The sequence below is a fragment of the Barbus barbus genome (genome assembly GCF_936440315.1).
Source record: "Barbus barbus genome assembly, chromosome: 45".
Taxonomy (NCBI): Eukaryota; Metazoa; Chordata; class Actinopteri; order Cypriniformes; family Cyprinidae; genus Barbus; species Barbus barbus.
This window is the reverse complement of record NC_136723.1, coordinates 23083069-23108813: the sequence shown is the minus strand read 5'-3', so window position 1 is coordinate 23108813 and position 25745 is coordinate 23083069. Positions and strand designations below refer to the sequence as shown.

The 25745-nt window shown below is 37.6% G+C and overlaps 3 protein-coding genes across 3 annotated transcripts; all 3 read right to left on the bottom strand.

Moving 5' to 3' along the window:
* Positions 1 to 221: 221 nt before the first annotated feature.
* LOC306863826 (RING finger protein 122) lies at positions 222 to 9498 on the bottom strand. Its single transcript, XM_079407370.1, has 5 exons — positions 9270 to 9498; positions 7483 to 7616; positions 6959 to 7004; positions 1101 to 1156; positions 222 to 418 (listed from the first exon to the last, which is right to left on the bottom strand). The coding sequence occupies exons 2-5, from the start codon at positions 7569 to 7571 to the stop codon at positions 304 to 306; spliced, it is 306 nt and encodes a 101-aa protein (XP_079263496.1). The 5' UTR covers positions 7572 to 7616; positions 9270 to 9498; the 3' UTR covers positions 222 to 303.
* Positions 9499 to 12829: 3331 nt separating this feature from the next.
* Positions 12830 to 17256, bottom strand: dusp26 (dual specificity phosphatase 26). The gene is made up of 3 exons (XM_079408163.1): positions 16958 to 17256; positions 16465 to 16676; positions 12830 to 15503 (listed from the first exon to the last, which is right to left on the bottom strand). The coding sequence occupies exons 1-3, from the start codon at positions 17134 to 17136 to the stop codon at positions 15301 to 15303; spliced, it is 594 nt and encodes a 197-aa protein (XP_079264289.1). The 5' UTR covers positions 17137 to 17256; the 3' UTR covers positions 12830 to 15300.
* Positions 17257 to 17659: 403 nt separating this feature from the next.
* Positions 17660 to 25276, bottom strand: LOC306864261 (piggyBac transposable element-derived protein 4-like). The gene is made up of 3 exons (XM_079408162.1): positions 25079 to 25276; positions 19148 to 21032; positions 17660 to 19018 (listed from the first exon to the last, which is right to left on the bottom strand). The coding sequence occupies exons 2-3, from the start codon at positions 21011 to 21013 to the stop codon at positions 18578 to 18580; spliced, it is 2307 nt and encodes a 768-aa protein (XP_079264288.1). The 5' UTR covers positions 21014 to 21032; positions 25079 to 25276; the 3' UTR covers positions 17660 to 18577.
* Positions 25277 to 25745: the final 469 nt, after the last annotated feature.

Sequence of the window (25745 nt, the reverse complement as noted above, 5' to 3'; positions counted from 1 at the left end):
CATAGGCAACAGAAATATGCAAGTAAATTCATATTTGATTTTAATTTAGCATTTGTTTCTTTCCCACTAAGTTTAAATGACTTAAATTCACTAAATGAATGATCTTACATCTTAAAACAGAACACCAAAAAAGAAACCCACAATATTGTATGTAAACATTTTAAACCAGACACACCAGAACATTACAAGTGATGTTTTACCACAGTGGTGCTTTTAAATTAAGGCCTTTTGTTTGAATTGTACAAGATAAGGTAGAAATGTTGGCAGATTCCGAGAACTAAATTGTAAGTATCTTTAATGAGGTCAGAGCAGTTCATCCAGCAGGTTTCCTGGGCTGAGCGTTTGTCCCAGAGCATCACTGATGGGGTTGTTGCACATGGGACATGAACATCTCACTTCCAGCCACTTCACCAGACACCTGGTAAGACAAAACATCAGAAACAATTCTTAACAGTTATACTTAAAGTACTGTAGCCTGTTCAAGCCAAGAACGATAAACTATAAAGTTTTAATAATCGTTCTAATTATATGAGAATATTGAAGTCCATGCCAAAGCTATAGCGATAGGGGAATTTTCTTCATTTCTCAATTGTCTAAAATTGTGTTTTTTTTCCTCTTTATAATCCTCATTGATTTTATGTACACTTATTTACATTGCTACAGCATTTTCTGTAGACCCTGCCTACTCGCACTCTACGATTGGTCGATTTCGTTTAATGCCTGCAAGATACTTTTCAATTTAGTCAGAGCCATTGTTTGGCTTTTGCCTTCAACATTTTAGAAATCCTGACCAAGACATGTCTAGAAAAAAAGAGGACGTATGGTCACCCTAAATAATGATAACGTAAGTAATGAATGTAACTGGATCTGTGAGACCGACGGATGACTGTCACTGCGGTCTTAATAGAATGATAATCTTCGTTCCCCCTTCTCTCGAGACCTTATGTAAATGAATTCATGCCCATGACCCAGGAGGCGGAGCTTCCCACACTAAAAAGCAGAATGAACTTCCGGCTCATTTTCGGTCATCCTTCGGTCTCACAGATCCATAGTTATATTCATGTAGTAGACCATGAAGTTGCCACACAAATATCTCCCACAGAACTCCTTTTAGTGCAGTGGGATCGTGGTTCATCGTGGGAGTCTGCTCGTATTCCTGTAGGAACCGAAAACCCCCTTTCAGCAAAGGTATAAGAAATAATATCGACTACCCAATGTGACAGACACTGTTTAGACAGCGGCAACCCCTGCCTGGCCTTACTGTAGTAGACAAAAAGGTGAAGATTAGCTTTCCTCAAAGACTGAGTACAATTACATAGTACGCAATGCCCTCACTGAACAAACTGCTCCTGTTGTGCATGTGAGGAAATTATTAATACTGAACCACGTCCAATTCCTAAATTGTAACTGGGGCTTAAATACTTTTGGCAAAAATGCAGGGTTAGGGTAAGTGACACTCCCGTGCCATCCGCCTTCCACCGCTAACAATCTCCACTAACAGAGAGAGCACAGAGCTCTCCTACCTGCTTAGCAGAGCAGAGAGCCAAGAGAAAATCCATTTAGAGAGGCATATTTCAATCTGTTTTCACAATTGGCCCATACTGGAACTTAGTGAGAGAGTTCAATACAGGAGGCAAGTCCGAACTTGGTGCCCGCAGAGTACGGTCTGGACACAGGTCAACTTCCTTATTAAAGGAAGTCGGCCTAATAGCTGGGCATTGGCCCTACATGAAATGTTGAAATAGCCAAGGCATAACCCTTGTTGCTACTGGCTGCCTTGCCTTGATGCAGTTGAAACTGTAAAAAAGAAGGACAAGTGGCAGAGAACTGAGTCCACCTTAGTGTTCACACACCAGTTTGAAAAAATTTTCCAACTCCTAAATCCTCCAAAATTTGTTTATGTCTGCGCAAATCATTTTATCCTTTGATTTCTGAGTTCAAGGCAAGTTTTGTTAAAAAGTTAAAACTCAAGGATGGATCAGTACCCATTGTTCATGATCCAGCTGCACCTCCAGAAGTAGTAAGTCTCACACTTTATATTTTTTTTAATGATATTTGCGAACCGCCTTTGCTCTTCCACAGAAGAGAGGGGCAGGGTGAGCAGAGCTCATTATCATGTAAAGAGATATGCACCGAAACGAATTGCTGTACCAACTTACACGACCGACTTGTGGAAAATGGGCATCCGATGTCCCCTTTGAAGCACAGCCACCACAAAATCAGACTTACTTTGAGATCATTCTGAGGTTAAATACATATTTAAAATCATAATAGTTTAATAGCTATATGATACTGTTTTTGAAATCAAATCTTTGCATAGCTATGACAGGAAACACTAATCTAACAATATTTAAAAAAAAAAAAAACTGTTAATCTTAAAAAATTAAGTATTTACATAAACCCATATAGGAAATAAAAGAGTTATCAAATAAGCCTAACTTTTGAAGTTTATCAAATAAACTCCTGAAACATTGGTGTTTCATATTTTAGAGCACTCACTGCAATTTATGAAAGAAATCAATTAAATCTGTATGTGGGAGTGTGTTGAAAAAATTAAAAAAAAATCAGATGTAACCCTCTTGGTTTTAACATTTTTATAAGTAACTGTATTTAAAAAAAAATTAAATTCTCAGTAACTGTAACTGATTACAGTTATTTTTTATTTTGATTCTAGGTGATTTGAATGTTCACGTGTGCTGTCCAGTTAATTCTTTAGTCAAGGAATTTCTGATCTGGTAAAGTTTGTGAATGTTCCCACCCATGTTCATGGTCATACTCTTGATTTTGTATTTTCACATGGCCTGACAGTATGCCATTTTGAAATAGAGGACCATGTCATTTCTGATCATAAGCCCATTGTATTTACAGTTCCTACTAGTTTTAATGTTACTCTGCCCTCTGAGGCTGTTCGTTGGTCTCTGACATTTTTATCAACTACTAGCATTGATTTTTGTTGCTGTTTTTAAGAAAGTAACTCATGCAACCAACCAGTTTTACTATGATGGGAATGGTGCAGAGTAGCTCAATCAGTTTAATACTACCCGCACTAATATTTTAAATTAGTTCCTTTGAAAGCCAAAAAAATGTCAATCTAACTCGGAACCCTGGCTCATTGATACTACTCGTGCTTTACGTCAGATCTGTCAGAGGGCAGAAAGAAAGTGAGCTTCAAATCTCGTATGAGATAGTAAGGGATACTTTGTTAATGTATCAGAAAGCAGTGAGATCAGCAAAGTCTAAGTATTTTTCAGATCTTAATGAAAAGAACGGTCCTAGAATACTTTTTAATACTATAAATGCTGCTGTTAACCCCTTTGTTGGTTTGTATCCTACATCGTCTCTGTCTATGTGTGATAAATGTTTGACTTTTGTGGACAAGATTAGGGATATTAGGTTGAACATTGTGCCTTCCCTTTATGATCCTTCTGTCCCTCCTATTTGCACTAGTATTTTGAATCAGTTTGAGCCAGTAACTTTGCCTTTTTGCAAGATATTGTAGGTCAGCTTAAACCATCTGGATCTGCCCTTGATGTTTTTCCCCCTAAATTTGTACCAGAGGAGATGAAGCATGCCATATTCATCCACTTCTTAAAAAGCCCAATTTAGACCCAACAGGTTTGTCAAATTTTAGGCCAGTTTCTACCCTTTCTTTTATGTCTAAGATTTTGGAGAAAATAGTATTTTATCAACTGCAGAGCTTTCTGAATGTTTTTTTTTCTTTTACCATTCCAGTCAGGTTTTACAAAATACCACTCTACAGAAACGGCACTGGTAAAGGTTTTAAATTTTTCTTAATCTCAATGAAAACAAAACTGAGATGATAGTTTTTTTTTAAATCCTCAGAAGCCTTTAGCTCCTCTTGTTTAGATTTTGGTCCACTGTCTCCATTTGTCAAACCATTAGTGAAGAATTTGGGTGTGTTTTCTGATAGCTCGCTTGAATTTGACAAACAGATTAGTTCTGTGATCAAAACCGTTTTTTTCCATCTCCGAGTCCTAGCCAAGGTAAAACCATTTCTTTCTTTTAAGGACTTTGAAAAAGTGATTCATGCTCTTGTTTCAACAAGATTAGACTACTGTAACTCCCTTCATTTGGGCATTAATCAGTCATCTTTGGCCTGTCTTCAGATGGTACAGAATGCCGCTGCCAGGCTTCTTACAGGTGTTCAAAAACGAGCACATTACTCCAGTTTTAATTTCTCTGCACTGGCTTCCAGTCCGTTTCAGAATTGATTTTAAAGTGTTGCTACTGGTTTTTAAATGTTTCAATGGTCTAGCACCTGAATATTTGTCTGATCTACTCTCCATTCGCAATCCAGTAAGGTCTCTGAACTCTGAAGGTGATTGTGCTTTCTCCATTGCTGCACCAAAACTCTGGAACAGTTTACCTGTTTACATTAGAACTGCTACTACAGTACAAGCTTTTAAGGGAAAGCTCAAAACATATCTATTTTCCTTAGCATTTAGCTAATTTGTGTATTTAGCAATTTTAAGTGTGTATTATCTGTCATGTTATAATTGTTTTTATTGAAGGTTTTGATATTTTGTTCAGCACCTTGGTCAACAGTTGTTTTTAATGGTGCTATATAGTTAAAGTTGACATTGACATTGGACACCAGCAGGGCCACCACATCATGTCAATATCAGGCAGGCTGTTGCAGCCTTTGAGGTGTTTTAACCTTTGTTTAAAGGCCGGGGAATTGCCGCAAGCCCTTTGAACATGCTCAGGTCTGTCCAACATTTCCTGAGAATCTGGATGAAAGACATGACCAGGCATTACTGGTAAATTCATCAGTTATGGCAAAGAAGTCTGAGCCAGCCATATCTGTCTGCGACATAAGACAGCTGATGACATTACCTCACATCACGTGTTTGTTGTGAATGTACTACCAAAGCCGAATCAATTAACATTTTGGAATCTTGATCTTCCACACACACAATGTTTTCTATAAGGCTGCCAGGAGACTAGCCAAAGCATTACCCATATGAGCCGCATTAATGTATCTATTAATTTTGGTGGCATTTTTGACACAATCCCTCAATAGTTTCTGACCCGGCATAACAGTATAAATCAGTGGTTCTCAGCCAGGGGCCGGGGCCCAATATGGGGCCTCAACAAACTTCCAAGGGGGCCTCAAGATGACTTAAAATGATTTAAAATAAGACAAAACAAGCATTAAAATGAACTAAAACAGGTCAAATTCTAAAATATGTCTTGGTATTTGGTTATTTTTATAATGAATATACAGCTTTCTAGTCATGCGAAGCTATAGAATATTTTGGGTGAGTGGAGGGGGGCCTTCAAATATTGTTGTGGAAAATAGGGGGTCCACTGGTATAAATCAAATTATTTATATTTATTTAGTTTTTTAAATAGTTATTGATTGCATTTGAAGCAGGAAGTTTTACGTTCAGTCACATTAATGATGGTTGTAAATAAATCAGACGATGTACTGGCAATTTAGTGATATGCCTGCAGTTGTGGTCTTGAAACAAAATCCCGAGTCCTCTTAGTCTGAGACCAAGACCGAGTATAAAGTGGTCGAGACCAAGACAAGACCAAGACCATCAAAAAATGGTCTTAAGACCGGTCTCGAGTACTACAACACTACTACAAAACAATGCAATGGAGATACTACCATGTAGCAGTAATGCCAGAACCACCACAACTCACAGGGACACAAGGCACCTGTACCACTAGGTGATGAATTGAACTGTGGATAATCAATTTAATTCTGTTTTCCTATCTGTCCTTGGTCTCCTGAGGCGAGAAAGGTAAGAGAATGAGCCGGAAGTTCATCCGCTTTTTATAGTGCGGGAAGCTCCATGTCCAGGGTCATGGGCATGACTTCGTTTACAAAAGGTCTCAAGAGAAGGCGAAACGAAGGTTATCATTCTATTAAGACCGCAGTGACTGTCAGAGTGAGGTCGAAACAGATTTGTACGATATCGATGGTATCCCAGTCAGAATGACTTTTCCCAGCTGATGGACGGTAAAAACATTGACAGCCAATCAGAATCCATACATAACGGCAGTGCGAGCGCGTGCGTGCTCATGATAAACAGAGCGTTATTTTGATAATTATCGAGAGTTATCTTTATAGTTCTTTATCTTGGTGTGAACAGGCTTTTACAGTTGCGAGGCACTGGCCATGTTGAGTTCGCTTCAATGAACCTCTTTTCTTAAATAGCATTAGCATGATAAAAGACATGGTAACACTCCAAGTTCATCTTTTGTCCTGAAGTCCTCAAAACAGACTGCACATTTTAACTGAGAAACACAATGCAGATGAGGGGAAATCTGAACCTTTAAAGTTTAAAAACTTTCCAAGTACTCAAATAACTTTAACCTTTTAATAACTTGACAGATAAAAGCTTTTACCCCGTGTGCATGTAACCATGTTGTTTCATCTTTAAATACAACTGAACTGAACCAGTATTGAACTGACTGGAGCTGAATAATGACACTATGATCTTATGTAGAGCTGTTTGCTGAAACTGAATCTCATATTTGATTCTGTTATTTTCCTGTTCATACTGTAAGGTTGCTTTAAAACAATCTCTATTTTATAAAGTACTATGAATAAAGGTGACTTGATGTAATCATAGCAAGCGTCATTTCATTAAGAAATGGTACAAGCACACTTTCTCTGTTGACGAATTTATGTTTGAAAAGGAAGTTTTAAAGGAATGAGGTTAGTGAATGTGTTGATAGTTAATGTGATTTTCTACACCTGTGGTTCCTCTAATAGGACACCTGTGTGAACTCGAGGAGAACGGACTTCATACATCCAATAAACATCACCAAAACACCAGCAGATTGAAAGTGAGACTTCAAACATGAAGAAAAGTGACATTAGTGAAGAGAAAAATCCTGCAGCGGGGTTTTAAGTGTGATGTAAGTGTCAAATACTTTCTGATGAAATATTTTATGATATAATCCCACATCATACACTCACCATTTTGTATCCAGCTCTCACGTTGCGAGCCTGATGTCTCAATTTACTGCAAAGAAAAACATACAATTCATTAACAAGAAAAATAACTAATATTTCTAACTTTAAAAAGTGTAAATATTATACAAATGTATTTATTTTTTAAACGTTCAATGTAATTTTTTTTTCTTTAGACATCCCTATGGCAGTATAGGCAAAGTCTGTCCTGTGTCGTATGTTTCTAAACTAATTTGGCGAAGGAGGGTTTGTAGTTCTCAGTGTTTGACATGACATTAGCCGAAAGCCTTTGGTCAAAAATAGCATCGTGAACAAAAAGCACAGAGATACAATCAAGTCCTGAATTGTTCGAGTTCGGAAGCGCGTGAGGCCGGAGGAAGTCCTTTCTGCTCTGTGGCTGTCAGTCTGTCACAAGCCTTATTTACAGGACAATACTGATCAAGTCCAGTCACACAGAAGAGCTTTAGAAACGTCACCCAGGATCTGCGTAGACCAAACTGGCTGTTCTGGTAAACTACAGTCACACTCACCTAATAAAGAAGCAGCAGAATATCAGGCTTAAAACAAAGAAGACCACATAGATGTTGAGGGGGAGTTCCTGAGAGGTCACTGGAGGCATGGTGCTTTAAATATGAATCATTTCCTGAAGATGAAGAAAGAAGCCCTGAAAAAAAGTGATTGATATGTCATATACCCAGTTTCATAACAATAAGAGCCTGAACAAGCCAGGGCCGGAGTGGGACTAATTTTTAGCCCTGGAGTTTCAAGCCTTAGACCGGCCCACTTTTTTTATTTATTTTTTTGTTCTGGCCTTTTCAGTGCCTCCTTTGTGCTTTCTATTATCCATTTTTTATCTATTATTTTTTGCTCGCATATCGCCAACAACTAACTTTTTTTTTTTTTTGAGCAAGGTGCAGCTGTCAGGGAAGTCAACAGATAATTATGTCATCATTAGGGTTGCCAATTAACTTCAGAAATGGAAAATAAGGGACAATTGTGATTCTTTATGTTTTATTCTTTCAGAAAATAGTGTTTATTCTTGTATTCTTTAAGAAAATAAGTGTTTATTCTTTAAGAAAATAAGGAGCAGAATAAGGGATGCTCCAAATATTTGTACTGTACCATAATGTAGGCTGTTTGCCTGAAGTTAAAAAGAAGTAATAATCTCAGACATAATCACAATTATTCTAAAAATAATTTTAATGTTATACAAAAAATGTCATTGACCTGTGTAAATTGTACCATTATAGAACTGTGAATTCACAAGTGTAGTAATTTAGGAGGTGAAAATACTGTGAAATTACATGCATACAAATGGCATGAAATTTGAACGCATAACAACTGAAGGTCAATGAAACGTCAGTCAATAAAGCATTATTTTTTAAAACAATAGCACTTAAAGTTTTGAACTAAAATATTATTGCAACTATATCCTTTGAATGAATAAAAATGCATATTTTTCAAATAAAGAAAACTTAGAGAGTGTGGTGCTTCTGGTGCTTGGATTTGTACTTTAATAATGAGGTCCAAGTTTAAGAATAGGCTACTAGAAGTTTATTTATTTTTATTTTTTTATGTATTTTTTCTCTCTCTCTCTCTCTCTCTCTCTCTCGCGCTCTCTCTCTCTCTCTCTCTCTCACACTCTCTCTGTTTAACAGTATTACAATGAAAGATGTCTTCCCTCAGGTAGATTGAATGTTTTCCTGCCTTGCTAAATGTTGGTCTCATGATCAATAAGTTGCTTGCATTGGCCAAAGCTGATTTGACAGAGTCAAAACACAGACGGTGCAGGTTGCCGTTAGCGTGTGTCCCGCACGCTGTGAAGCAGGAGCAGCCGGCAGAGGATTCCGCTTGGTCTTAAAGCCTTCCGCAAACGGCTACTTCACAAAACAATGATTTGAGCAAAAATAATGATTAAATATCAATTTAGAATTTGTTATTGATATGGTCTGGTGAAAATAATAATAAGGGCTGAGAGAAAATAATAGATAAAAAGAGTGGGGCTGCTATGAGTGCAGGCACTCTAGGGACAGCCTCCATATCAACCCAGTGGCATGACAACACCGCGGCCCTCGCAGCCAAAATAACAGACCGGCCCACCGGGAATCCTCCCGGTGCTCCCGATTAGCCAATCCGGGCCTGGAACAAGCTTAGGGTAACATTTAGCTATTTTTAAGTTTAAATAAACAAAGAAAAAGCATCAATATTTTAAAGCAGGAAAATGCATTTTTTTTTACTTTTAACAGAAATGGATCTTTAGATTAAGATAAAGAAAACATATTAATACATTAAATATTAATTTAAAACGATATCTCACCATTATAAACAGGCTCCTGAGTGTCTTCAGTGATTATTCTTCATCCTCGGATTTGTTCATTCTCACGTTTCAAAACGACTCAAATAAATCACTGACTGTTTGGTTACATATACAGTATTGAGAGCCTGTAAATGTGAATAAAATAAAGTCCCGAACGCATCACGGGGGTCAAACAATGTAACGGACGGCAGACATAAATATCCACATGCAGGAGAAAACAATAAACCCCGCCTGTGATTCAGGAGGCGGAGCCTAAATACCAGATTCACTAATTATTCAGAGATTCACTCCGTATAAAGCTTCTCATGCACACCTAATTAAATTGCATTATTAAAAAAGAATACATATACAGTAATAATATAATATATGGTATAATTAGTGTGTGTGTGTTTCTATTTCTACTATATAACAAAGTATAAAGCGTTTGTGACCTCAACCTTTAGGCTATAAAAAGTATTGCATGAATAGTTATTAATTTTTATCTGATATTTTCTGTTAACTGATATTTAAAACAAAACGGAATTAACATATCTTGACTTTTATTTTTCTTCAAAAAGTTTTATTTGAAAGAAAAATCTAATAATCACAGTTAAAGCCTCCTGGTTTGTTCTCCATGTAATTAATAAAAAAATATTAAAAATCAGAATGTTTCTATCTAAATTCTCTGGATTTTTTTGCAACATTAAACCTAAAAAAAAAAAAAAAAAAAAAAAAAAAATTAAGGAGATTTTAAAAGGCATGTTTAGACAGATATCTGACCTGGTTAAAGGCAAATTTGGGCCGGTGGCTTTGTATCCTGGGCGCTGGTCATGCTGACTCAGTGGGTTATTTGTTCACACCCTGCTAACAAGTCTGACATCAGAGTGAATTCACTGAAGATTCATTTAATATTCAAGATAAAGCTGCTCATTGCATAACCTGACGACAGAATTATGACCAGTTATTCTTAATTTTCAATTTTGATCACATTCTCGTTATGCTATTGTTTGTTGGGATTAAGAAAAAAAAACTTGGATCAACCTTAATGCACCCCAGATCATAATATATAGAACATACTGTATATAGGCCAATGCAATATGTGCTGGTAGAAATGTTTTGTTTTAGCATTTTATTTTATTGCTTTTTACCTACATAATTACTTAAATTAGCTAATTGTAAATATGTCTGTAGACATTTAGTTTCTCTTTTAACAACATTTTCAAATAACAAATGATTGATTCCTAATCATCCATGCTTCCTTATTCACAAACTCGCTTATTCCTAAAACATTCAGTGGTTCTGTGGGAACATTCAGCTCTGCTCTCTGACAAACAAGACTTTAACAAAGGTTAAATGACACCACAGTGCAACATTCAGTGCAAAATACTCCTCTACAAAGTGAACTTAGAGTCAACCGTCACAGGAGAGTGAGGACAGAGGTCATATTTCATCAGTCAGTCATTTTAACTGCGAATACTTAATCATCATGAAAATCAAAACATTTGCTAAGGCAACATGCACTACTTGATGAATGACTTGACCACAGGGTGGCGCTATAATAAGGGTTTTAAAGGAATAGCTCACCCAAAAAATGAAAACTTGCTGAAAATGTACTCACCCTCAGATGAGTTAGTTTCTTCATTAGAACAGATTTGGAGACATTTTGCATTACATCACTTGCTGACCAATGGAGTGAATGGGTGCCGTCAGAATGAGAGTCCAAATAGCTGATAAAATCATCACAATGAGTAATTCACACCAATCCGGTCCATCAATTATCATCTTATAAAGAGAAAAGCATCATAAAGACATTTTAAACTTCAATCCGTGTTGAAATTGTGTTGGGGAGTAACTAGTTACATGTAACGGAATTACGTAATTTAATTACAAAATAAAATTAACTGTAATCAGTTACAATTACTGAGAACAAAATGTGTAATTAAATTACAGTTACTTGTGAAAATGTTAAGGATTACAAAGGTGGTTAAATCTGATTTTTTTCACACATACACTCCCACGTACAGATTTAATTGATTTCTTTCATAAATTGCAGTAACTGCTCTAAAATATGAAACACCAAGTTTATAACATGCTTATCCAATAACTCTTATATATGCTTTATTTTTTTAAGATTAACTTTTTTTTCTAAGGCATTGTTAGATCTAGCTATGAAAATTTCAAAAACAGTATCATAGCCATTAAACTATATCTTGGTATGATTTTAAATATGTATTTAACCTCAGAATGATCTCAAAGTAAGTCTGATTTTGTGGTGGCTGTGCTTCGGACATCGGATGCCCATTTTCCACAAGGTGGTATGATTCTTTAGGGTCTTCTTGAAATGGTCTCAGTGGTCGTGTAAAACAACACCCTTTTTACCGTCAAAAACAGCTCTGTTCACAGCGACTCATTTCGGTGCATATCTCTTTACATGCTAATGAGCTCTGCTGACCCCGCCCCTCTCTTCTGTGGAAGTGATCCATCCTTGAGTTTGAACTTTTTAAACAAAACCTGCCTTGAATTGTCCCTCATTCAGAAAACAGTCTGGAGTAAAATGTGAAATTTAATTGTTGTTTCACAACAATTAGTGAAAGTGAAGTGACTTGTGGCCAAGTATGGTGACCCATATTTGGAATTTGTGCTGTGCATTTAAGCCATCCAAGTGCACACACATGGTAGTGAACACACACACCATGAACACACACCCGGAGCAGTGGGCAGCCATAATGCTGCGGTGCACAGGGAGCAGTAGGAGGTTTAAAATATTATAATCTTAATTCAAGTGGTGAAAGATTTCGAAAGTCGGACAGTAATCAGTGTTGAGTACTACTGTAAGGTTAACCCTGCCTGGTTAACGTGCTTGAAAATGATTAACAGTTGAAAACATTAGAAATTTAGAAATGTAATCAGTTGCATTACTTAAAGTAATACCATAAAGTAATTGAAAAGTTACACTACTTATTACATTTTTAGTAGGGTAACTTGTAATCTGTAACTTATTACATTTCCAAAGTAACCTTCCCAACACTGCATCTTAGTGCTTTATAGGCCTGTATAGACTAGACTGGAATCTAAATTCAGTTTTTACTGAAGTAAAAAGCAAATAAACTATTGTGCACAAAGCATTTTATTCTTCTCAAAATTTAACTAAATTGAAAAAGAAAAAAACATTGCACAATTAAATAAAAAGAGTAGCATATACATCTTTTTTGTAGGCTATAATATTGCCTTTAACCCCCGGTTTCACAAACAAGGCTTAAGCCTAGTCCAAGACTAAAATGTAAATCTGAGCTGTTTCAACTGAAAGATCTTAAAACATATCAGTGCCTTTGTTTTGTCTTTAGATGCACACCAGTAATGTTTTTTTCCAAAGACATGTTTATAAAAATGACGTAAATGTCCTAATTGAACAGTGGCCTAATCCTGGCTTGATCTAAGCCCTGTCTGTGAAACCAGGCCTATGTTTCATCAAATAAATCATCAATACATGGCTGTTTCTTCATGTTTTGCTGGAAATACAGTATAATTTAAACAGCTATTCATGAACAGACATTTCCAGATCAAGCACAAAAGCAACTTGGAAAATGAAATGTTTATTAGATTTCACATACATTATAAATAAAATAACAATGTTTTAAAATTTTGTTTCGTCTTCGGCTGCATGCTCCTGCTCAAAACTCAGATATTTGGTCCAAAACAAGTTTAATCTCGGAGCGATCAACACTTGTTCCTAAGACACAAACTGGTGTGTAGTTTAGATCCTTGTACAGTGGAAGGGATTTGCAGTCCTGGCAGTAGTTCAGCTCAAGCTGTTGCAGTGAATATTTGTGAGATGTAACGACAATGAACACGTACACAAATGCAATAAACAGCTGTCCCCAATAATACAAATGTACAGAAATGACAATGCTAGCACAATGCAATTCATACAGCTACAGTCGGTACATTGTACTGCACTTGAGGATTTGCTGGATTTGTAAGTACAAGACTGCACTTCTTGTGTACAGTAGCTACTCTATTTTACAATACCTCACAAAAGTTAAGAGACAACTTGAAACATGTAGAATACTTCACATGACATCTTTAGTATTTATACAAAGCACACGGTCAATGATAAGTTAATGTGTATTGAGTAATAAAACAGACTGCAATTTGCATATAGTCTCATGTACACTAGAGCTCAGTGTCATCTGACATGATCTGATTCACTGTGATGAATTTGACCAGCTACATTACCTAAATTGAAATGCAAAACGGATGGATCATACTTTCATATTATAATACTGCACAATAGGAACATTTTGAATGTGTGTGAAAAATTGCATCTTCTGGATGACATAAGAGCAGTGTCCAGTGACAACCTGGTCACCAAAATAGTGTTCTGGATGGTCACTATATGGTAGTATTCGTTTTTGTTAAGGTGCTGTTGGCAGTTGCTAAGACATTGCTGTCTAGGTGGTTACTAAAGTGCTCTGAATGGTTGCGATGCCAATTCTATATGGTCACTATATTTTTGAGGGGATTGATGTGGGTCTGTGCAGTTGTTCACACAGAACGCGTTTTTGCATTCCATGGTGCTGTTTTTCCTGTAGCATTATATAAACGTGTTTGACCGCTGCCATTGCATCTTGTGCATGACACAGGTGCTGTAAACGTGCACTAGACGGATGCATTTTTGACTGGTAGCATTTACAGTGTCTCGCACATGACAGCATTCTAAATATCAGCACTAAAACTTCTATGAAACTTGCCTTTTCGCCCTATTCCACAACAACACATCTGGCATTTCTAAATATTAAAAAAAACATTGGCTCCTAACACGTTTTTGCATTATACTGCACTGCTTTTCCATCCTTGCGCTCGCATCTTGTGCCTTTTGCAGAGTCTCTCGCATGACAAGGCCTTCTAAAAACGTGGCGCTCACATTAAATTATGGTCAACGTTTAAAAACGTGTTTCTGAACGTTGCATTTTTCTATTCTGCTACTCAATATTGTTATCCACCTTAATTCTTCAAGTAAGGGCGAGACTTCAGGTTCATTATCGGCTACAGCGAAATAACAAGAATAACAACGTGCAGTAAACGGTCAAACTGTTTGCACTACAAACTAGTCTGTTCATAATTAAGATAATACATTAATATGGTAAGACACACCAATTTGCAATATCAGGCAGCAAAACGAGCTGTTTTAGCTGGATGCAATGTGCCTGGAAGCCAGACCCATAAAATTTACAAAAGGCCACGTCTAAAAGAAAAATAAGTTGGACAGGTGGTCAAAAAATTGTGATACTTGTATGGTTATTTTCTCTTCAAATCTTAAGTATGAACAATAGCAACAGGTGCTTAAAATCTGTTCAAGATGGCAGAAGTTTTTGTTTTCCATATTTGTTTCCAGCACATAGCCTAAGTCTGGGAAATCTATATTACATTCGAATCTCATTCTAGCACATTCTGCCTGTCCAGTTCATTTTGAACTGTATGCCAATGGTGCGATGACCTAATTTTTGTCATGCACAACGAAGTGAATTTGCGGCGAGCATAAACCAAGCTCGGGGCCATTCACAAAAAAAAAAAAAAAAAAGTGTGTGTGGGGTTTTTTTTTTGCATTCCACTGCGCGGCTTTACCTTTATTTTTCTCTGTAAAAATGCACTAGACAGACATGTTGGCCTTCACTTCTCTTCAGCATCATGCACATGACAGACTGTTCTAAACTTGTCTACACCTTGTGTTGTTCTAACTAAAATTGCATTTTAAACACAAAAACGTGTTTTTTGTGAATGGCCCCTTTTAAATAAAACACGTGTGTCATTCTCTGTGATGATTAACAAGCTACAGCAACATTTCAGTGGGTGGTCACATGAGCAGATGTGAACATTTAACAGTGAATAAGGCATTACACACATTTCTAGAGGTCCTGATGTAATAAGGCATTTCTATTGACCGCAGGAGGACAGCTGGAATAAACTCACTGTATATAAAGACACTCTTGCTCTCATTTACTGCAATACAAACACATTAGGCCAGAATGGTTGAAATTCAGATGCTACCAGTTTATGTTGCATTGCGGCTGGCGCGCAGTACGCTATCCAGACCGCTGAGCTGCCGTAGGAAACCGCGGTTTGGCGTAACGCCACGGTGGTCCTTCACGGTCTTGATGGCCTCCACTAAAGTCATGTTCTGACGAATCATGAGGTAGGCCAGAACCAGCGTAGCAGATCTGCTCAGCCCGATGGCACAATGCACAAGAACCGTTCCTGCAAAACAAGTCACTGTGTCAAAATGTTCATATGAATGACAAAAACAGCCAAGTACAAAGAGTTCATGTACATTTTCCAACTTTTGCTCAAATTATTATACTGATAATTTAATTTGTGATTAAAACCATGAATTAGAAAAGAATTGAGAAATAGAAGAATTTTTACTTGTGATCTTTGTGGATTTTGGACAACATTCATATGCACACTTATGTAATTTTTTTTTTTTTTTTAATTTCAAAATATCAATACAAGCCACATATAAGCACACATAGTACACATGCATAAAACCACAGGAACAACAAATAAAAAAAATAAAAAAAAATAAAACCAGTAAATAAATAGTTTTGTAAATAAATTAAGAAAAAAAAAAGAGTGCAACAGTCAGGTTCCGTATATAAAAACTTCATTTTATCCATAGAGAACTGGTTATATTCAGCAATATTCTTCAAAATGAGATACTAGTAATACGTTACTGCTGTGGATATTTCAAATCACTGCAATCAAAGCGTCTCAGCTGGAAAAACGCTGTGCCACCAAAGCATTCTCAAGCACCACTAGCTGGCCATTTTCAGAAGAGCACCTGACATTTTTCAGGTGGCTAAAAACGCTTTGGTGGACACACACGTTATTGAATATTTATTGTTAGGCATATAGCTTATTAATCTTTTTTGCATTTATGCAATATACTGGAGCCAAACCTGAGAATGTAGACCAGAATATTCCACTGCGTTCCTGGACACACAATTTGAGTAGCTGTAGGCCGGATTATGCTAATTGTGAATGAGCTTGCACGAGCGCCCTATTCACTAATGATTGTAATTCATTAATTTACACGTTTAACTATCAAATCGGAAGCATCACATAACATGTAAAAGCATAACATGTAAAACCCTTTTTGCTTCTGATTTTAGTAAGACTGATAAACCATGTTGAAGAAGAAGGCCCCTTATGAACTGACCTCCGCTACTAAGGGCTCTGTGAATGAACTCGGCTGCTGGGTAGAAGTTGACACTCATGTCGAAAGAGGGTGAGTCGTGGGCTTCAATGCCGTGATACATGATGTTCATGCCAGCATAATACTCTGCTCCACCTCTCCATTTGCTCTGAGCACAGTTGAGGATGTGCGTGATCCCGAGCTTGACGAGTTCTTTGCGGTTCGAGGCAATTTCTCTGCAAATTTAAGTGAGAAATTTGTACACAGTAAAAACTTTACTGGCTATTTCTAGTTTACCTATCTAAACGGATAAAATTGCACTCTTTTATTGCTATTTCATGCTTTGTTAAATGCATTATTCAAAGCAAGGTATTTTATGATCCATGAAGACCATGATGTTACATCTTTCTTTTTTTTTTTAATTCAATACTAGTTTTTTCTATAAGCAACTAAAGCATAATATTGTGTTCACCATCCTGTATATGGCCAAAACTGCAGGTATTCATGGGCTACTCACTGGTCACCTATGTAGAGTCTTGGCCACACTTCATCTGCATGATTACAGGCGGTTTTCCCAGTGTACAACAGACGCTCAAGTTCAGCAACAGTTAGTACAGGAGAGCCTTTCTCTGAGTCCTTTCTGCTGGGAGATCTGGAATTACTCCGTGACCGGGACAGTCTGGACATGAAAGCCATCTGGACTGGCCTTCAGTGGAGCTATAAAAGAACACTGAAAATGTATACAAAATAAAAGTAAAAAAAAAAAAAATTAAAGGGACAGTTCACCCCAAAATTAAAAATGTTGACACATTTTTCAGGTTAAACAAATAATCAATTCAATACAATTCTATATTTACATTATCAAGAGTGTTGGGGGTAAGGCATTGCAAGTAATACAAGTTACGTAAACAGATGACTTTTTTTAAGCAACTATTAAAGTAAAGCATTACTCTTTAATTTAGAAGGAAATACCGGAGTTACTTTTTCAAATAACTACTTTGTTTCCCATGTATTGACTTGCCATGTTGAGAGAAATCGGGAGTTAGTACAGAGGCATTGTGTGCGCTGTGAACATGATGTTACTGTAGTTTGGATAAAAGCGTCTGCTAAATGACTAAAAGTAAAGAGTGTAAAGACCATCGACTCTACCGTGCGACTCCACCGGGCAGGGACACCGGCAAAGGATAGTAGTATCGCTTTTTATTTTATTTATTTTTTTCCTTTATACGTTTACTATTGAAATAGTTGTTGTATGCATTTGTCAATTTGATTTAATTTCTGTATTTTCTTAAATGGGTGTGTATAGAGTATTTACAGAGTGTTAACTTTTAGTTTTAGTTTCTTTTTCTTATTTGTAAGTCGCTTTGGATAAAAGCGTCTGCTAAATGACTAAAAGTAAAAAAGTTCTAGACTAAATGTTAACATGCATTTATTTATCTCACCTGCACAAAAACAGATTCAGTATTCCTCAAAATAAATAAAAACAGTCAAGTGCGAACTATGAATGTTGAAAAATAAATAATTCTTTAAATATTGTTATAAAATGAATCATTTTTAAAGCCACCTGAAAATTTTCATATAAAACAAACACATTATATATTACTTTTACTGCAGTAAGACCATACGCTTCCTTCTGAAAAATCAGGTAAATATCATGTATGTTTTTTGAACATCTGCTGTCATGACAATGATATGAAATGACAATATAGGTGGCGTTAGTGATCCACATGTTGGTCTATGATTTCAGTAACCCAATGTCTAAAGTGAATTTCTAAATACAAGTTATAATTTTGGAAATATACTTACCTAGAAAAATGAATATTTGTTGAAGATTGTCATTTTTAAATCCACTTTTGAAGTGTCCGTTTTTGCAGTGATGCCACATTATGCTTACAAATAGTGTTACAATGAAAAGACTTGAGTATACATAATTGTGTAGCCTTTCATTTATTTTAAACATGAATATTCAGTAACTCTAATGCAGTGAACTAATAAAAAAGTCAATGAAACAAGGGGCAATAAACAGATTACACATTTTGCAATGGTAAACAAGTTAGTAAAGAAAACAAAAAGAAAAGAATTAGTCATACAGTAAACTCAAGTAACAAACAGTACATAAGCATTGGTTAAATCTTGTTTAAACCTTGCTGCATGCTTGGCAGTGAGCAGTCATAACAGCATGTGACCCGCAAATGTATATGTTACACTCACTGCACGTCAAACTTGTTTTTGCGTCCTTCTTTCGGTCACAGACCTGACACCTTTTCCTCTTGCCTGGGGTTACTGGTGCGAGGTGAGAGTCTTTGACTGGCGAAGAGCTTGCTCGTGCTTTCATCAACATATTCTGAGAGGCTGGAGTGTGGGGAACACCTTCCCGTCTTATCATGAGAGGAGCCACCAGAGCTCTCCCTAGCTCTTCCAGAAAGAGCCGCCTTCTATATTTCTTCCCTTTGTTCCATGAAGGATTTATTTCCATCCACAGCACAAATGCATTGTAGGCAGAGACATCCAACATGTTGAAGAAAATCACCATGGGCCAACGTGAGGTCTTCCTTTGGCAGGTGTAAGTGGCAACAAGCTGGAAACAAACACACACACACACACACAACACCAAAGCTTTAGATTATCAGCTGACATTTCATTTCACTTTAGATGTGGCATTTGGCCTTGAATAAAAATGACTAAATAATGCAAAGTAGCAAAATACCTTGTCAAGGTTGTCAACTCCGCATTTAGTTTGGTTGTAGTCTAGGATTATCTCTGGCTTCTTGTGATCTTTGTCGCTTACTTTGTCATCTCTGTGGAAAGTGCTCATCAAAAGCACTTTTTTATTTTTTCTGGGACAGTAAGACACAAGAGTGTGCGTATCAGTGAAGGCGAACATGGATGAAAATCGGGCCCTGTTCTTCATTGACAGGAGAGCAGGTGGGAGCTCAGGCTTGTTTGATCTGACGGTTCCAATCATGGTCATTTTCCTCCGGAGCAGCTCCTGGCCGAGGGCGTACGAGGTGAAGAAGTTGTCACACGTGATGGTGTGTCCCTCTAGACCGTCTGTCATGTCCAGGACCACTCGCATTCCTTGGTTCTTTTCTGACTTGCTGTCGGCAGCTTTGCCAGTGTAGATCTGCAGGTTCCACGCATAGCTCGATCTGGCATCGCATGCCGCCCAGATTTTAATTCCACACTTGCCAGGTTTACTCCACATATATTGTTTGAAGGGACAGCGACCTCTGAAACGGACCAGGCACTCATCCATAGTGACGTTTGGGCCTGGATTGTATAAGAGTGGCAGGCGTTGGACCCATTTATCCCAGATGTTCCTTACTGGTGCCAGCTTGTCTTTTTTCTGTTGGCTATGCGTTTTGTCCTTTTTGTAAAAGCAGATGACCCTTGACAAACTCTTAAAACTATTGTTTGACATGGTAGCACGAAAGATTGGCCTTCCCGACTCAGCGTGCCATAAGCTATCCATGGCCTCATGGTGGGATCGATACACGCCTGCCAGAATCAACAGACCAAGAAAGGCCTGCAAGTCTGTCCAGTCCACGTCCTTCCAGGTATCACCAAACACACGTTTCCCCTCTAAATTGGTCATTTCAATCAAAATCTGTTTAATATCATCTGGGAAAAACAATTCAAATGTTGATCTTATGTCTTCAGCATTGGCACATGCCAACCTGGTTGGTCCAGTGGATGTCTTGATACGATGAGCTCGTAATCTACTTCGTTGTCGAGGATGAGGAGATTTTGAAGTCCATGATATGTTTCCATTTTTGGACTGATAAGCCGTCTCTGCGTCAGCAGTGACCTCTGACTCTTCCTCTGACTCTTCTCCATCAGTAGAGTGGTAGTCTGGGTCAAACTCCGTATTGTCCTCTGTTTCAGATGCTTCATCAGAGAGCTCCACCTCCAGGTCAGCTTCTCCATCCAGATTACTTTCCTCTATCCATTCAGTACTTACCGTACGTAGGGTCACATATTTTTTCTCTTCCATCCTGCCATCACTTGTAGTTTGTGTAGTCGAGTCTCTTTCTTCTTCCATTTCTTCATCACTTGTTGTATGTAGGTTTGCGTCTCTTTCCTCTTCTATCCCTCCATCAGTTGTCATATGTTGGGTTGCATCTCTTTCCACATTCATTCCTCCATCACTTGTCATATGTAGGGTTGCGTCTCTTTTCTCTCCTATCCCTCCATCAGTTGTCATATGTTGGGTTGCATCTCTTTCCACTTTTATCCCTCCATCACTTGTCGTATGTAGGGCTGTGTCTCCTTCCTCTTTCATACTTCCATCACTTGTTGCATGTAGGTTTACATCCCTTTCTACTTTCATTCCTCCATAACTCATCATACAAAAAGTCCCCTCTTTTTCCTCTACCATCTCTTCATCACATGTCATATGTAGGGTTACATTTCTTTCCACTTTCATCCCTCCATCACTCGTTGTATGAAGAGTCCTGTCTCTTTCCTCTTCCATCACTTTATCACTTGTCGTTTGTGGGGTCACGTCGCTTTCTTCATCACTAAACTCAAATAGCAGAGCCAGGTTCTTCGCAACATTAGACCGTCTCTCCATTGTGCAGCTTCAGAATGAACTGCAAGCAAGGTCCAAGGAAGCCACATTTATAACCTTACAGTAAACATGTATTTAAAACCACTTTGGGAGGACATTTTGCTGTCCTTACTATGAAACTTAAAAGTTCATAAATGGGCCAGATTATGCTTTTCTTTAAAGCTGCAGTCCGTAACTTTTTGTTAAAAATGAACCGAAATCAATATTTGAGCAAGAACATAACGAGCCAGTGTTCAAAACTATCGCCTTACTCTAGCCCGATTCACAACGGTTATCTTATAATAATGTTTTCTAATTTGAGTGGTACGGGTAGGTTTTTGTAGGCAATTCGAGCATGGCACTGCGTCATTACGTAATGTGTGCAAACATACAGAAGTTGTCCCGGCTACTAGGCTATCGCATGTGAGGATCCTGCAGGTGGCGGATCGTTTATAGCCTTTTCTCACAGCAGCTGGAATAATTAAATGTATCATTTTGATGGCGGATTGTAATCCAGAAAGTATTATGTGTTTATGAAACACAAGTGAATGAAATTAAATTATATTCCAGTTTTAAATGTGCTTCTGATTACAGATAGCCTGGGATTACATTTGTATTTTAAAGGAAACCAGTTTGAAGGGAGCATGATTTGCTTTTTGGGTTAAAAGAATTTCTTAATTTGAAATTCAAATGGCATGACAATTAGATTAGACTGTACTATAGGCCTACTGTATACACTATACTCAGTCACGCAATGCTGATGTTGTTAACATTAATAATTTGAGAATAAAGTATAACAATAATAATAATTTGCACGGTTTGATGTGATATGAGCTAACCGATCGTTAGATTTCATCACCATTGGTAGCGCGATTTCTTGTAATGCTTTTTTCCTCAGTTGGTCAGAACAAATGTGGCAGACTTGTTACTTACTTGTTCAGATGACTATATACCATGAAAATTCTTATTTGGATCATATATTCCAATATGTAGGCTAGAGTCTGTGATTGCAAAGTACAGTAAACGTCCACACTGGTGCGGTGACTGATTGCCACACATTCACCTCAAAACATTAGATTCATCTGCACTGGAGCCGTGCCGGAGTACAGCCCACGCAAGCAAGATAATTCCGCAAGCATCTGCAATTCTAGGTTTTCAAACAGAGACAAAGAGGCAACACTTACGTACTGCAGCTTTAAAGGGATAGTTCACTCAAAAATGAAAATTCTTTCATTAATTACTCACCCTCAAGTCGTTCCAAACCCGTAAGACCTTCGTTCATCTTCGGAACACAATTTAAGATATTTTTTGATTAAAATGCGAGAGCTCTCTGACCCTTCATAGATGGCAAGGGTACTACCACGGTCAATGCACAGAAACGTAGTAAGGACATCATTAAAATAGTCCATGTGACATCAGTGGTTCAATCGTAATTTTACAAAGCTACGAGAATACTTTTTGTGTGTTAAGAAAACAAAAATTATTTTATTAAATTCTTCTTCTCCGCGTCACCCTGGCACCATTTTGGAGAGTATCACGACGCATGCGTTCTTTGCTTACAAAAAGTATTCTTGTAGCTTCGTAAAATTATGATGAACCACTGATGTCACATTAGGGCCGTGCGATATTGGAAAAAACTCACATTCTGATATTTTGTATTTCTGCGATTTATATATTGCGATATGAAAAAAAACAACAACAACAACAAAGAAAAAAAAACAGACGACTTAAAGCTCTATTTGGGAAAAAAAATCTATGATTGGGGTGATGTTGTAGGTGAGTAAATTAGCATAGAAAAATAAACAAATTACAAACAGATAAATATAATAGAGCAAAGATATAAATTAAAATAAATAGTGCTTTATATTTTTCTGGCAAGTCTAACAGTATTCAGGTATACTGGTTTTAATAATCAAATGTAAAATAACACTGCACAGTCTTCACTGTGAAGCTACAGAATTGAACGGAACTCAGTGTTCACATGCATCTGCGTGGCTCTCACCTTGTCTACACCGGACACAAGCGGCGCGGTGCGGTGCAATGAGACAAGATACAATAGAACCCATTATAATCAGTGATGCTGTCTACACTGGATGCAGCATGACACAGTAAATCCCAGAGAGTAAATCTACTAAAAATACTAAATACTAAAAATCGCACATCCTTGCAATGTGCACATTGCAATATCGATGCTGAACCGATATATCGTGCAGCCCTATGTCACATGGACTATTTTAACGATGTCCTTACTACATTTCTGTGCCTTGACCGTGGTAGTACCCTTGCCGTCTATGGAGGGTCAGAGAGCTCTCGGATTTTATCAAAATGATCTTAAATTGTGTTCCGAAGATGAACGAAGGTCTTATGGGTTTGGAATGACATGAGGTTGAGTAATTAATTGTAATTAACTATCCCTTTAAATCTAATGATATGCACAGGTTTGTGTGATTAGTTAATTTATTTTTGTAGCCCTCCTCACACATAATTAAACAGATTTTGAAATATAAATTAGAGATAAATGGTTAGGTGTGTTCGACTTATGCAGTGCTTTGCAAACTGATTAGCATCTAACCTGAAGGAGTGCATACTGGTTAGAATTACTGTCCGACTTGAGACAATGGAGACGTTGTGTCACCCACTTCATTGGCTTTATTCTTGTACATACAGGCACTGTATTGAGCAGTACATCAAGTACTAAATTAAAAGTGTGGGACAAATATTGTATCTAATCCACTTCATCTAATATAGTATGCAAACACCACACAAGCATAACTATAGGAAGTACATAGTGCCCAACTTTACATCTCTGTTTTCAACACCTCCCCTGACTGCAAGCAGCAAATCTCAAGTGGTGCTCACTACAGAGCCAAATAGGTCAAATGAGTGGAGCTTGAGCTAATCCAGCTCAACCTAGCTGGAGCTTTATCTAGCTAATGTTTAGAGATAGGTTAGGGTTAGGGACATCACACGCGCCACCCATTGGCTGAGCAGCGCCTTCTGGCAAATCTTACTGATCGGTTAAATTAAAGGGTTACTCCACCCCAAAATTACAATTTTGTCATTAATCACTTACCCCCACGTCGTTCGTCTTCGCAACACAATTTAAGATATTTTGGATGAAAACCGGGAGGCTTGTGACTGTCCCATTGACTGCCAAGTAAATACCACTGTCAAGGCCCAGAAAAGTATGAAAGACATCGACAAAATAGTCCATTAGTTTGCGTCCAGCGGATACTCTACAAAATGATGCTATGCTGACACAGAGGAGACGAATTGTTGAATAAAGTAATTTTTGTTTTCTTTGCGTACAAAAAGTATTCTCATAGCTTCATAATGTTACGGTTGAACCACTGATGGCAGATGGACTATTTTGGCGATATCTTTCATACTTTTCTGGGCCTTGACAGTGTTATTTACTTGGCAGTCAATGGGACAGTCACAAGCCTCTTGGTTTTCATCTAAAATAACTTAAATTGTGCTCTAAAGACGATCAAAGCTTTTATGGGTTTGGAATGACATGGGGGTAAGTGATTAATGACAAAATTTTATTTTTGGGGTGGAGTAACCCTTTAAACTGCAGCCAAATCAGTACATTTACAGTTACATGTTAACATACAAACATGACATCACTGCAAATCGGATATATGACAATATCATGCTGCTTTTAGGTTGGGCAAATCTTTATTTATTTTTTTGGACAACATTTAATATGAATGCTCTATTGCTGTGTTATACTGCCTTTCATTTCTTTGTTTGTGTTCTGCATTGAGCCTGATTGGTCGACTTGTTTACGATTTGTATTGAACACTTTGTATGTATTTAAATGATTAAAAGTCACCAGGCCTTGTGCAGCTCTTATGAGGGAAACCCTATATAAATAGAGAGGAAGTTGTATCTGCTTACAGTGAACGAACGGAACCGGGAGGGTTAATACAAACAAAATGGCACTAGCTGCAATGTGAAAAGATCTTTGCAAATAAGTATTTTCTTTCTTTGTAAAACGATGAAACGCACCATGACATTAGAAAATCGCCTACGAAACAACAAACGTCTGTGATGAATTCAAACCAGGCTTTGTGTGCATCTTACCTTATACAAGGCGTTTCGTGTTGGACACAAATCCTGTATGGAGTCCTTTGGTTTCCTGGTCTTCCAGTCTATTGCAGAAGCTCTCGGTCTGCTTGAGGAACACAGATGCATGTGATTAGCACGCAACACGAGCTCTGCATTCAGACGAAAACATGCATGTGCTGATTACTGCAAAATCTACGAGTAGCTCCAGAGTGCAGTCTGGACGAAGGGGCGGGGCGACACGCTTATGATACAGCGGAGCTTATTGGTGTAGACGTTTGCTCATGAGCATTCTTTTATATACGTTTTTATGTATGATCTACGCTGTTTGGCTGTGTGTAGTCAACGAGTCGATTATCATCGCTTTTTTTTTTATCACGCTTTTTTGTTTTAGAACAGGGTTCTCAACCCTGGTCCTGGAGGGCCACTGCCCTGCATAGTTTTGCTTTGATCAACCTGTAGCTTACTAGTAATCCAGAACAGCTTAATTAGCTGGTTCAGGTGTGTTTGATTAGGGTTGGAGCTAAAATGTACAGGACAGTGGCCCTCAAGGATCAGGGTTGAGAGAGCCTGTTTTAGAACATCTGACATAAACTGCTGCCTTGCTCTGGCCAGAGTGGTATTTTGGCACGTGTCAGCATGTCAACACAGATGCATGTGATTAGCACGCAATACGAGCTCTGCA

Bases quoted from the DNA above. Each gene is read 5' to 3' on its own strand.
- dusp26 (XM_079408163.1), bottom strand. From the start codon at position 17,136: ATGGCTTTCATGTCCAGACTGTCCCGGTCACGGAGTAATTCCAGATCT. The intron at 16,677-16,957 runs GTGAGTAGCCCA...TTAAATTTGCAG, and splicing joins AGACTCTACATAGGTGACCA to AGAAATTGCCTCGAACCGCA. The intron at 15,504-16,464 runs GTCAGTTCATAA...CTTGTTTTGCAG, and splicing joins CAGAGCCCTTAGTAGCGGAG to GAACGGTTCTTGTGCATTGT.
- LOC306864261 (XM_079408162.1), bottom strand. From the start codon at position 21,013: ATGGAGAGACGGTCTAATGTTGCGAAGAACCTGGCTCTGCTATTTGAG. The intron at 19,019-19,147 runs GTATTTTGCTAC...GTTTGTTTCCAG, and splicing joins GAGTTGACAACCTTGACAAG to CTTGTTGCCACTTACACCTG.
- LOC306863826 (XM_079407370.1), bottom strand. From the start codon at position 7,571: ATGCCTCCAGTGACCTCTCAGGAACTCCCCCTCAACATCTATGTGGTC. The intron at 1,157-6,958 runs GTGAGTGTATGA...CGGTTCCTACAG, and splicing joins TGAGAGCTGGATACAAAATG to GAATACGAGCAGACTCCCAC. The intron at 419-1,100 runs GTGGGAGATATT...TTGTCTTACCAG, and splicing joins ACTGCACTAAAAGGAGTTCT to GTGTCTGGTGAAGTGGCTGG.